At 40.2% G+C, this 13310-nt stretch overlaps 1 protein-coding gene across 1 annotated transcript in view; it reads right to left on the bottom strand.

Moving 5' to 3' along the window:
• capn5b (calpain 5b) overlaps nt 1-13310 on the bottom strand; it is a 55339-nt gene that overhangs the window by 29913 nt on the left and 12116 nt on the right. The window contains exons 4-5 of the mRNA XM_080867155.1: nt 11494-11667; nt 1146-1277 (exon numbers count right to left, since the gene is read on the bottom strand). Of these exons, the coding sequence (XP_080723281.1) occupies nt 1146-1277; nt 11494-11658 (297 nt within the window). The 5' untranslated portion in view covers nt 11659-11667. The remainder of the gene's footprint in view (nt 1-1145; nt 1278-11493; nt 11668-13310) is intronic.

Raw genomic sequence — 13310 nt, 5'->3', positions numbered from 1 at the left:
CCTGCTTGCTTTAGCAGTGCAGAAACGCCTCTGCTGGTTAACCATGTAAAATAATAATAAAAAACCCCTCACTAATAAAAACCCATTCAGAGGACATCCATCTAGCCTTAGTGCTTCCAGTCTGTCCTCAGAGACTCCACATTAGACTCCACCATTCAGACTTCTACTGACTGATGCAGTCTGGTGTTTACTTCTTATAGTAATGTTTCCTAATGGATGCTTAAACACAGTCGAGCATATGATGCATCCCTTTTTTCCAATGTACTGTGCACACTTTTGCACAGGGACTTTCTCTCTTTAACTATGCCTCCATTACCTGGCCGATCCTCAACCAAAGGGTTGTGTGTGGTTTGTTTGGTAATGCTGGCAACTGTTCAGTGAGAAGAAGTTATCTGACAAAAATGGACACTCAGCCATTAGAGGGAGCAAAAGAGTACAGCAGCTTTCAACTAGCAAGCAGCTGCAGTCACTAGTTTATTCGGTTTTAAAGGAATAGTTCAATATTTTCACAAGAGGTGGAGAAATGCGTGGGGAATTGGAACTTGAAAAATTACAATTTATAACACTAAACATTTATAAAATCACAAATCTGAAAAGCATGCTGGGTAATACTAGCTAGCTAGGTGGGTTTCTTGCTACATTCAAGATCCAAAAAGACATGGATGAAAATCAATCGTGGCTCAACTTGGACTGACTGTAAACAGTTTGCAAACACACTGCAATCAGTTTGAATCTGAACAATTTGTCTGCGACTCGTCTCTTTGCATTAAGGAACTCAAATTCAACTATCACAAACCGATAGCAGACCGACTCCATCTTATTGCTGTTTATCGCCGTCTTGATCCACCAAACTTGCTTTGAAGATGACTGAGTGGTTGAAGCAACGATTTCAAAGTTACATTTCCATAATCTTAAAAAGATCCTAAATGTATACCACCCATAGCTAATAACAAGCTTGGTCTGGAGTTTAAAAATACCCCCACCCACACTTTGTTTAAAATCATTTAAGTGCAGATTTACAGTAACAACAGACACAATGCAAACCAGAAGTGTTTCATCGGTGGGTTTATGTCTTCAGGGTTTAATACAACATTAATCCAACCTTGTAATCAGGAAAAAAGGCAGAGGAAAAAACATGTTCTTACCTTTTGCCACAAAGACTCTCGGGAGGCCAGGCTGGAACACGCTGCGACAAACCAGCAGTTACCCAGCTGTCCCTGATGCAGATCGTGTGCACTGATGCCATCTACAAACAGGTGAGGGTCCTCACACAGTTCCTACACTCCCAGAGAAAGACAAAAACACTTATGAAACACGCTGCACAGCCAGTACATGAGTAAAACCCTTGCAGGAACTCATACTATTATTTATATGTGTTTAAAAAAAAATATTTTAATGGGGGAAAAAAAAGCAAGTTATTGTTTTGAGGGTGAAACGCCTCTAAAATGAGGTTTCTGGTTAATAAACTGTGTGTACAGCCCACAGTACAAGGCACAGAGGTGCATAAATAGGTTATTGAGTTCATGAATCAGAAAGAAACCATCTGTCCTTATGCATCCATGTTTCACAGTCATGATCTTCTACCCAGGAGTCGGGAGTGGGGGGGGGGGGGGGGGGGGGGTGGGGGTGGGGGTGATGGGTGGGCTGTGTGCATTTGTGAAATCACATTTGCTGCGGCTGCTGTGTCGAAGTCCATTTTCTGGCACAGTGTGTACAGACAGCCTATTACCGCTAACAACACGTTCAATGAGCTGCTCACGCTTTTTCTCCTGCATGTAAACTGGACTCTGCACATCTATCGGCACGCACAGCCACATCTTCTGTGGGGCGATTACAAGAGGCTGTGTGCTGTCAGTGGACACTTTTACTCTCGTCCATACACGCTGGCTACACAAGGTTATCTGCACCTTTTAAAAATCAAATGCAATCCCGTTTCCAACAAATCTGGGTCGCTGTGTAAATGGTGAATTGAGTGGCATTTATGGAGCTTTTCCACTCTCACTCAACACTCACACAGTTTGGAGTTCAGTATGTTATCCAAGGGCACTTTGACATGTGGACAAGAGGAGTTGGGGCTGAAACCACTGAGCTTTCAAGTACTAGAACACCAGCTCTACCTGATGATGACAGCAACATGAGATGGGCATGTTTACCACAGTGTTGCCTCACCTCTGCTTTTAAAGACTCTCTGTAAGCGTTTGGGAATTTACTGAAATGGGTGCCAACACATAGGAAACACTTAAAATAAGGCAACAACAGTGTCAAATTCTAGCAAGCTTGAGAGTTAATGTGTAGTATGATCACCTTTATTCTTCAGCACAGTTTGAACTCTTTAAGACAAGATTTAAGACAAGAATTTCGTTAAGTAGTCTTCAGGAATAGTTCTCCAGGGTTCCTGAAGGGCATTCAAAGATCTTTGGATGCTGGCCGCCTTTTGTTCTGTTCTCTGTAAACATGATCTCACACTTCTTCAACAGTGTTTAAGATTATTTTCATGTTGAAAAATGAAGCTGCTGACAATCAGAGACTGTCCAGGGAGACTGTGGATCAAACGGTGTTGTTTTGTTTTATTTTTTTACTGGGATTTTAATTCCATCAATTTTCACAAGAAGATGGAGGCCCTCCTGAATCCTGCTGATCCATGTTTTTTCTTTGCATGGTAGTTGTAACTTTTACAGCAGCAAACTAAGTTCCCTGACACTCTTTCTATTGCAGCTCAATAATAATGTAGTGATAGTGGGGTAATAATATGGAAATAGGAAGCTATTACTACTTAATTATCAGGACAATGCCTGAAGATAACGATATGGAAACAAATATGTTAGTAATAGCAGAGTAACATTTTTGTAACAATATGATAACCAGCTGGCAAAGAAATGGTAATATCAGTGCAGCACTGAGCTGTTGAATGCAGGCTTTTGGCTTATCAGCCTAATTTAAGTGGGACTCTCTTTATCTTTTAATGATACTATGCACCATAGATTTTACAATTTTCTCTTACTTCATATTATTCTAAACATTTTCTGATTCTAACCTGGCGTTCTATATAATATGGCAAAACAAAACAGTTAAAAAATGATTACACAAGGAAACAAGCTCAAGTAAATAGAAGAAATAAAATAATGGAGCACAATAACAAAAAACCTAAGACAGAATAAAACAGAAACAGGTGTTTCATGGAAATTCAAAGAAGAGTTTGTTTTGTATAAAATCATTCAATGCACTAACTCCAAGCTTTAATTTAACCTGATACAAAATATGAGCCAGCTTCATTTTTACTGCAGAGCTGTGCTTGCAGTGTTCTGGGTGTGAAGCCTGTCTGTTCTCTGCTCTCTGCTTTATGGGACCAGAGGGTCGATGAGCACCTCGGCCATTACTCAACAGGCAGCAGCAAGCATGGGACCACTTAGCAGCTCTTTATCTTTACACACTGGCAGCACTCAACTAGGGTTAGAAAAGTAAAAGAGGGGCCAGGAGGGAGAGAGCATGGTGCAGGTTGAGCTTTTAGATAGGCAAAATTTAGAAAACGGTTACACTCGTTTTACACCTGCGTTACCAATTCTGCAGAATCCACATTTAGGAAAGATGTGACTGATGCTTTTTAGTTCACAGTAACTTGTGTGCATCTGCTCGCCAGATCTGACTTTAATCATTGTTAGTTTTCCTTGACCGTATTTAGTTTTCCACTTTGCTTCAGTCCATTTTAAGTGAGCCCAGAGAAGATGGTGGTGTTTCTAGATCATGTTCACATCTGGCTTCTTCTTCGCATGATAGAGCTTTAACCTGCATTTGTGGACAGCATGGTGAACTGTGTTCACAGACAGTGGAAGTGTTCCTCATTTCATGCAGTGATTTCCACGACAGAATCATGCCTGTTTTTAATGCAGTGCCAACTGAATGCCTGAAGATCATGTTTATCCGATATTGAATTATAGTAAGTGTGGAACTTTGTGATGTTTTGGACCTTTGTTTGAGAAAATTTTCTCTGGACCTTCTTAAATTCTAATTGAGTATCCCTGTAATAGATTAATATTTAATATATTACCAGGTTAAGTTCTATTGATCTTGTTTATAGTCACAAGGTATGATTTTTTTGAATATGTAGACTTTTCTGTGAGCCACACTATGTGGACCACCTACACATTACACCTACAGGAAACCCATGCCATGACGCTCCCGGCACACAGTTTCTGTGCTGATGTTAATGTCATAGGACGTCTGGAGTTCTGCAGCTCATTTGGAAGTTAAAATATTTACATGCAGGTCTTTTGGTGATACACATACCCAGCCACCAAGAAGAGACTCTAAACCTGAGGCAAATCCCGGTAGTCTGCATACTGTTTTACAGTCTAAACATGGCAGCTGAACAGAGACTTAAAGCGTGTGCCCTAGGGGTGATTTTAAGTATGACTGAATCAGCCCTCTAATAGCCCATCCAATGTGGGCTGGGACGGCCTCAAGCACACCATTTGACTTTAATCATAAAGATTAGTGCTATTATCAGCCTTCACGGCTCATGTGCATGTATATAAAGGCAGATCACAGCATACAGATACACACAAGTGTGTGAAGCTAAAGCTTGCAAGCGTGTGCACACACACAGGACACAATAAGGTCAGTCATTTGCTGACTCTGCAAAGCTGTATGCTGCAAAAGCAAACTTTTAATCTGAAGCAGAGGCCACTGCAGTGCTCCCCAGAGGCCTGCAGTCTCTACCAGCAGGATCCTCTCACCTTACACTGACCAGCACCAGAGCTTCCTGTCTGAAATCTCTCTGTACGTGCAAGTCGGCAGAACTTTGTGAGGCAATGTTTTGATGTTGTTCTGTGAAACTGTGTCGGAGTTAAGATATCTAATCACGTTTCTTCTCCCTGTCCGCAATAACATTGATTGGTGGAGTCTGAGCAGCGGCGAGGGCTCCCTGTGGTGGCCTGCCATCCAGGGATTGGCTCAGGTGGAAAAGTAATAGAGTATTGATCAGTGCCCAGCCCTGCAGTCTCTGAAGTAATGTGAATATTGTGGCTGAGCACAGCCTAATCATTTACCCTGCCATTGAGAACCTTTCAACCGGCTTCATAGCCCTCCTCAGCACCATTCATCAGCTGGTAAAGGAGACATGAGCCACGAGTGCAAAAACCCAGAGAATAAAAAGTGCAATCCAGCAGTGAGAATCCAAAGTAACCCAACATTTTAGAAAAAAATGAAAGCTTGGATTATTTACACACAGTTTTTGCCAGTTTACATTCTTCTTCCCTACCTGCATTCCTTGGCACTACTAAACTGTCACCACTTGTAACAGTAACGGCTGCGTCCATCACCACCTGCTTTGGCAGTTTGGACCAGCTGAAAGGACAAACTCGTGTATGAAGTTTGAATTATTAGCAGTTATTGATGTTCAAGGATGAGAAATAGCAATGGTTCCTAGTTACCCCTGTACAGGAAGTCAGGACCGAGGTCAGCGTTTCTGATGCTACGATTATTACCCTAGGTTAGGCTATGCAGAGACTAACTTAAGCCGGTATCAAGGACTCTCACCTAGATCTGCTTACATCCAAATGCCGACCCGCCCCCCACAATCCTCTGACCCGCCCCCCACAATCCTCTGATGATAACAAACTACCAACCCAAACAGTTAGGTACAATGCCTGCTAACAGCAGCTTTCCTCATTATAGAAAGATAAATTGGCTGAAAGTTATTACAATAGTTATTAAAATAGGCCCCAGGGATCTTTTCATTTTCAAGGACCAGAATAACCTGTAAGAATTAGAAGACCATTAAAATACTCCTATACATTCTAACCTTACATGAAGACTCGAGAAGGGAATGCCCACAAATTCAAACTTTAAATGAAGAGTTTAAATAAAATATCCTATGTGAAAAAAAGCTTACTGCTAGATGTCAGTATATTGTGAATTGTAGTCAAGTGAGTTCTGCTTGCGTGCCCATCCTAATTCCTAGCTACAGTGGGCGCTGTAGGACAAACATGTTTTAGTCCCCCAAGAGAAATCAAAAACACTAAATGTGAACTGTACCTCGTAACAGCTGTGGCCAGCCGGCGTATTTCTGCTACTGTTTGGAACAGATTTGGATCTACACAGGAGTTTTTCCCTATCTGTGGAAGCCAGTCAGTCCACTCTTGATCTCAGATGTCAATGCATCCACGTTTACTCTAGGAGAGGCAGTCAAACATTGTGAAAGGAGTCCGATATGGATCAATGAGTCAGAGAAGCCATACTGAAGTGAGTTGTTAAGGATATGCTGAACCTATTGCATATAAGAGAAAAGGTTACTCGATGCAGAGCTGGGTCAAAAAGACCGAATCAGAGCAGAATCAGGAGATGATCAATTATAAATAACGCTAAAAACATTCTAATCCTAAACAGCGTCTTTGACCTAAATGTAAACTTGAGTTTGCAGAAAAGCTCAGTACAATGAGTGTGCATACAGTATTTTAAATGAGCTTTTGTCTGGAACCTCATACATTTTGATTGCTCTGAACATTTCATTCTCTCATAGCCACTCTGCTCCTAAGTAATTTGATGTTTAACTTCATTATCGTGCACTCTCCCTTGAACGAAATGCTGCACTAAGAGCTTGCAGAGAGAACAGAATCAGCTTTTGTATTAACAAGTTAAAACAGAGCTCTGCTTTGTCTTGTAGATTTTTGGGTCAGCTACATTCTTTACTTTTTTTTTTTTTTTAAAGGATAGATTGCACCAAGAAAAACCACAGCAACAATCACTGGTAATGCTATGGGAGATATTGATCTGCAAAATTGGTGGTGAAGTCCCAACTCTTTTGAATGCCGCTGCACTCATTAATTCAAGTCTGGCTCTATGCAAGCACCACCCACTGGCAGGTAAAAATACTACTTTATCAGATAGTACTTCATAAGGGGACCTATCATGCTCATGTTATCTCGTACTCAAACAGCAGGCATTGTGGAAAGGTTAGTTTAGGACTTAGAAAAAGATGATCAGTGTTATTCACTGCATCTGTCAGTGTTTTAAATGTTTAATATTAAAGGATGATTGGTGTACAGGGAGGTGCTTTTACAGATTCTTGAGCAAAATTAAGAAAATCCCCAATAAAAATCACTAAAGCACATTATTTTTGCTTTTTGTGAGCTTCAATAAAACCTTTAAAAATAGCTGGGCTAAAAATGTCCTGCTCCGGGTTCCTAACCTTCTCACATAAACCGCTGTCAGTGACGACACAAACCGTGTGCTGGCAAAAATGAAAAGGATGCTCCTCCTGCTTTCTCTCCCTTTGACTTCTTCCAGTTTTCCGTCTGCATGACTGACATCAGCACAGACCAAAACATATAATCTGTGTGACCCAGTTTCCATGGCAATGCACGCTGGCTGCATGCTGCAGCGGTACACAGGCAGAAGGAGGTTACAGCATCCAGAACCACGACGTGCTGTGAGAGGAGGATAACAGCGGCAGGGGACTCGGCTCAGTAAATCCTGAGGCCCTACATCTGATATCATCCACCACCGAAAGACACGCGCGGTGCCAGCTTATACAGGAGACTAGAGAGTGCAGTAGAGCAATGACTGATTACAACTGATGTTAGTGTTGAATTATAAATGTTTAGTCTTTCTCTATGTCACAAAACTCTTGTTCTGCAAGCACCTTTGGCACTGATAACTCCCCAATGCGAGTGTTTTTACAGGTGCAAACACTGCTCACTATTTATGTCCAGAATAAAATATTGCTGCAGGGCATCGGCTGTGCCTCACTGACTGTCCAGGGAATAGGTTGTTATTTACACGCATGTATGCTGAGGAGTAAATTATTCTGAACATATAAACTGTGAAGTTGTGGGTAAAGTTTCTTGTATAAGAATTGAATTCAGATTGCATTTTGTAGATTTACCAAATTGCATGCTCAGACCCCAAATTTTAGCTCTTGTTGTATTTGCAACAAGTTTGCAGACAATACGATAGTCATCGCACTTATAACTGCTAACAATAGGCATGCATACAGGGACATCATCATGAATCAATAATAACTTGGTCTTAAACATCACAAAGACCAAAGAGATATAGATGTAGGGCTGCAAAAAAAAAAAAAAAAAAACCCACACACAGAGCTCATGGAGTCTTCAGCTTTAGGTTTCATCTTGCCTGGAATGACAATACCTCAGCAGTCATGGGTAAGGCACAACAGTGCTTTCATTTCTTAAGGAGGTTAAGGAGAGCCAACTTCGCCTAAAACTGCTTGTCAGCATTTACAGATGCACAATAAAGCGATCTGTGTGACAACCTGGTACAGTAGCAACACCAAAGCTCACAAAAAGGCCCTCCAGTGTGTCATGAAATAGCACAAAACATCGCCGGCACAGACCCATGCATCGCTCGCAAATCTCTACAAGAGATCTCTACACACCCTCGGCGCCATTCGGTTAAGCTTCTCCCCGTCTTTTCAGAGCGCTCCACACACACACACTGAAACACAGCATCTTCCCAAAAATCTGTGACACTGCTGAACTGTCAGTGACTTCAGTGCAACCCCAACATGCAGTATGTTCAGTTTCACACGTTTACTTCCCTGATATGTATATATAAACTGCACAAAGAAATCAAACCACAAATGTCCATTAATGAAGTTAAGGAAGCTCCTTTCCATGCATGGAGGGTTTCACCTCAAGTCCAGGGCCCTGAGACTTGTTAAGAGGAAGGAAGGTCTAGTGAGTATCAGAACCACTATCCAGGATAAAACAACAACGATCTATGAGTACATTAGGAAAGCGGCCATGGCTGATAGTGTGCTTAGTAAATACCTCAGGCAGCAGAAACCTGAGAAAAAAGAGGAGTAAGAACAGGAACCATCAAGGAAGAACAGGTCCCTGCAAGGCATGTACCACTGACAAATAGAAGAAGTAGCTGACGTCGAGAAATCCTACCAATGACTGGATAAAGCTGGACTTAAAGACAGCACAGAGGCACTAATCATGGCAGCACAGTAACAAGCTCTAAGCACAAGATCCAGGCAAAACCTCAGGTGCAGACTGTTCAAAGATCCCCATGAAACAATCCAGCACGTACCAGCAGGGTGAAAGATGCTAGCTAGCAGGGCATACGTGGAGCGGCATAATCAAGAGGCTTACATGGTAAGTCCTGAGGTCAAAATGGGATAGGGTGGTTGAGAATGTCTTGTATCTAGAAGGATTTTAGCTCAGTCAAAGTGGTGATGGCTAACCAACATAGTACATAGTAGTTGTAGATAAGCAGAGGAAGATGGCTGTAGTGATAGATGTAGCGATACCAAGTTAACATCTGGAAGAAGTTACACAAGAAATGAAAAAAAAAAACTACCAAGGGCTGAGAGCGGACCGATAACAAAGCAATAAAATCAATGATTAAATTTGATTATTAAAAATCTGCTATCCATTACAGAACCATTACAGAAACATAAAAAATGATTTTGACAAATATATACACGTCTTTTTATATAAGTCAATAATTTATACTTATTTAGATGTTACACATCATGTGAGGTTAACAGAAATCTCATTTTATTAATACCATAATATTTTGAACTACAATGAACTGCGTATAATTAGAATTAGAAAGTAGAATAATTTAAACTTACATTTAAAATGTAAGTGTGGAAAATGATAAAAAAATTCAATAATTCTACCGCATTAAGAGTTAGCAAATAGAGCTTGTAACTGTGGGTTAACACATAGATTTACTGAAACTACATGTAGCACAATATTTATAGAAATAGTAATTGAATGAAAATATATCAATAATAAAAAATAAGAAAGAGTTAATATGGAGTTAATATTTAGTAATGGTAGCTAGCTATATAATATCCAATGCGCAAAGTAACTCAAACACTTGTATTTATCTACTGCAATCATTCAATATTTACATGTATTTAGTTGCATTCACACTTAGACAGTTCATCCTCATTTCATGAAAATCTGGGTCAACCCCATGGAAATACAGTGATAAATGTTACTACTACCAAGCACCAACAACAACAGTTAGTTAGCAACATCTTAGCACAAATTATTTCCAGAGATTCAAATGCACATTGCTCCCACATGTCTTTCAGTGGGTGAACTGATCTTGGACCAAGAATAACAGCTTGTTACTCCTTCTGTGCGAACATACATGTTAACACAGGTGTCGAACTCCAGGCCTCGAGGGCCGGTGTCCTGCAGGTCTTAGATGTGTCCTTGATCCAACACAGCTGATTTAAAGGCTAAATGACCTCCTCAACATGTCCTGAAGTTCTCCAGAGGCCTGGTAATGAACTAATCATTTGATTCAGGTGTGTTGACCCAGGGTGAGATCTAAAACCTGCAGGACACCGGTCCTCGAGGCCTGGAGTTCGACACCCCTGTGTTAGAATTACTGGAGCTGCTTTTCTACAGGCATTTAAATAATACAGGCAAAAAAAGAGGTCAAATTTCAGTGAAGCTGAAGCTTATTGAGACTTCTTACTGGTAGAATTGGAAACACTGGCCACAAATGCTGATTGGTTGAGTCCAGAAATGTTTGTTGTATTTAGTGTGCCTTAAAGGAATGAAAGAGTTAACTGTAAAAAAGTTAAAGTGGTGGTTAGGAGTGTTCGGTACCATTTATCATATTTGAATCTTCTCTGATATTGCAGAGTTTGTATTCTACCTAAACCAGCTTGAGTCTGTCTTTTTTCTTCTAACGAAACTTAATAATATCTACCATCGTGGTCAGAAATGTACATTTTTTCAACAAGACGAATGTCTTGGTAATTTGAGGCTTTTAATGATTTGTTTGAACTGTTCTTTTTCCATGGTGGAATGATTGTACAGTTTTATTATTTATTGACAATTCATATCTGGACACAGACACTTTACGCCTTAGCAGTTTTAAAACTAAACAATACCTAAAAAGCACCAAATGTGTTACTCGAAACCAAGTTTTTATGTCATTCTTTATGGTAATTATATTATTAGCCAATCAGTAACCAATCCATGAGGTTTGTTTTTATCAAAATATAAGTACCGAAAGTAAAAGTAGTAATTACTAAGAATAATATGCATTACAGACTATATTATTTAATCTTTAGATAATTATTACATCACTTTTGATTTTCAGCTGGAGATTATTTTAGTTTCTTATTAACTGCTGGATACTTCAGCTATAAAAATATAGTGTAACATATTTTTAGATCATCTTATCCAAGGGGCAGTGCCCCTCTGTTCGCCCCCCCCCCCCTCCCCCCTCTGGACACGCCCCTACAATCCAGTGATTTCATCCAGTACAGCACAGATATCAACACTCTTGTTTGGTTCAGTGCTTACCTGTAGATACTTTTCCTCATACAAAAATAAATAAATGGATTTAAAAATGCTAAAACACATTTCATTAGCAGTTTGGTGAACTGTAAAATTAATACCTGTATATTTATATTCATCAGCAGCAGTAAACCTTTAATGCTGCACTTTTAATCAGATTTATCAGTTTTTGTTTTGCTGAAACAAGCCGACCTACCCGAGGCCTCTTCCAGACGACACGTCCGATCCTGTTACCCTGGTAAAAGAGCGAGTCGTCTGTGGCGGGGAAGCGGGGGTCCTCGAAGAGCAGGCCACTCTGCAAGCACTGCCTCTTCAGGGTGGAGTACTGCTGCCCCTCGAAGGCCTTCACTGAAGTGAACATGCTGCAGCCCTGGAGGACACAACGCAGATGGCAATGAAGTACAGATCTGCATCCTGTCATCACACCACCCTCCTCTTCTGTCATTGACTTTCACACACACATTTCAGCATCCTCTCTGAAAAAGCACCATCTTGTGTAATTTCTGAAAATAAATTTCCTTCCTGCTCATCTGGTTTTCAACTCACAGTCATCCCAGCAGACTGACAGCCGAATCCAGCAGACGGTAATACCTTAGCAGCGAAAGCTCTCAGTGGAAACAGAAAGTCGATGTGCGCTGCTGCCTTGAGCACAGCCAGGCTTCACTGGGTCAAAATGATTAATCTGTCAATTCACTGATATCCTCCTGGGCCTAATTATCACTGCTATGCATTAAAGGAGTCACATATACATTGATCAGCTTAGGGCAAGCAGGGGAACCGGTGAGTGAGGGAGGAGGCAAACTAAGAACTATTGAAGGGATAATCAATACTGAAACACTGAATAAATGGCACACCGTTCCACATATCACTAACTGCTTACTTAACACACATCACTAGGCTACACATCGATACAAAATGAACAAAATAAAACACTTACACATTTATTTACACATTAAGCAAACACAAAACAATGTTATAATTTATTTGGAGCCACATTTCTTCCATACTAATGAATAAAATACTTTTCTTCATTCTTTTTAGCTCCATTTTGGTCTCCACCAGCGATTTAAAAATATCTTGTTTTCTAGCTGTTCGGAGCTTCCACCTCACACTTCTGTCTGTTACGCATTCACACTTCAGATTAATATTATTCACAGTGAAAGCAGTCAAATATCAGTATCAGCCCCAAAATGTGTGGTATCGCTAAGCCTCAGAGCTCAAATTTCTGAGCATCAGCACAAGTAAAAATATAATATATGCCACTTTCAGGTAGATATGGCCCCTTATTGATAAAAGACACAATAACCAAAGGTGACATCAGTCACAGCTAGAAGTGCATGTTTTCTTAGCAAATTACTTATTAAATGTGATCTATTATTATCGTATCCACATTCTTATTTTTGGAGTTTACTAGAGTAGCTTTGCATCAACTATGTGCCTGAAATAGTCATATTAGCGATATGGCTTCTTAATGACATCATAAAGAGCCAAGAGTAGAAAAGAACTGTCTGAAACAGAGCCTTTTTGACTCACAGAGATTACTTACACATACATTGTACATATGTGTAACTTAAGCCTCCGCCACTGTAACATATGTACATGATAGAAAATAAAACAACAAAGTACACAAGGTCAACTTTAAAAGTCTGACTTTTAGGACAAATCAGCAATATCTAATAGGGTTTTAATCTTACCGACTGTTTTTAAATAACTCATCATATTTATTAGTTTTACTGTCAGAATGTCAGAAACAGGTAGCTATCCCTTAGCACTGGACTCAACACAACTGACAACTCTTTATATTTAATTAAAACCTCAGAAACAGTCAATATGCTTTTCAGATGCACAGAATTATTCATGTCTGAACTTTTCATGGTCAGCAATTTGCATATGTCCTTTTCTGTCAGTGTCACATCATCATAATCAATACCTCTGCCAGCAGAACTATTGACAACTTATGAAATCAGAGCCTCGCTGTAAGGCATTTAAGGCAAAATCATACTGGCTGATTAG

Source organism: Rhamphochromis sp. 'chilingali' (assembly GCF_963969265.1).
Source record: "Rhamphochromis sp. 'chilingali' genome assembly, chromosome: 19".
Taxonomy (NCBI): domain Eukaryota; kingdom Metazoa; phylum Chordata; class Actinopteri; order Cichliformes; family Cichlidae; genus Rhamphochromis; species Rhamphochromis sp. 'chilingali'.
This window is presented reverse-complemented; position numbering and strand designations above follow the sequence as displayed.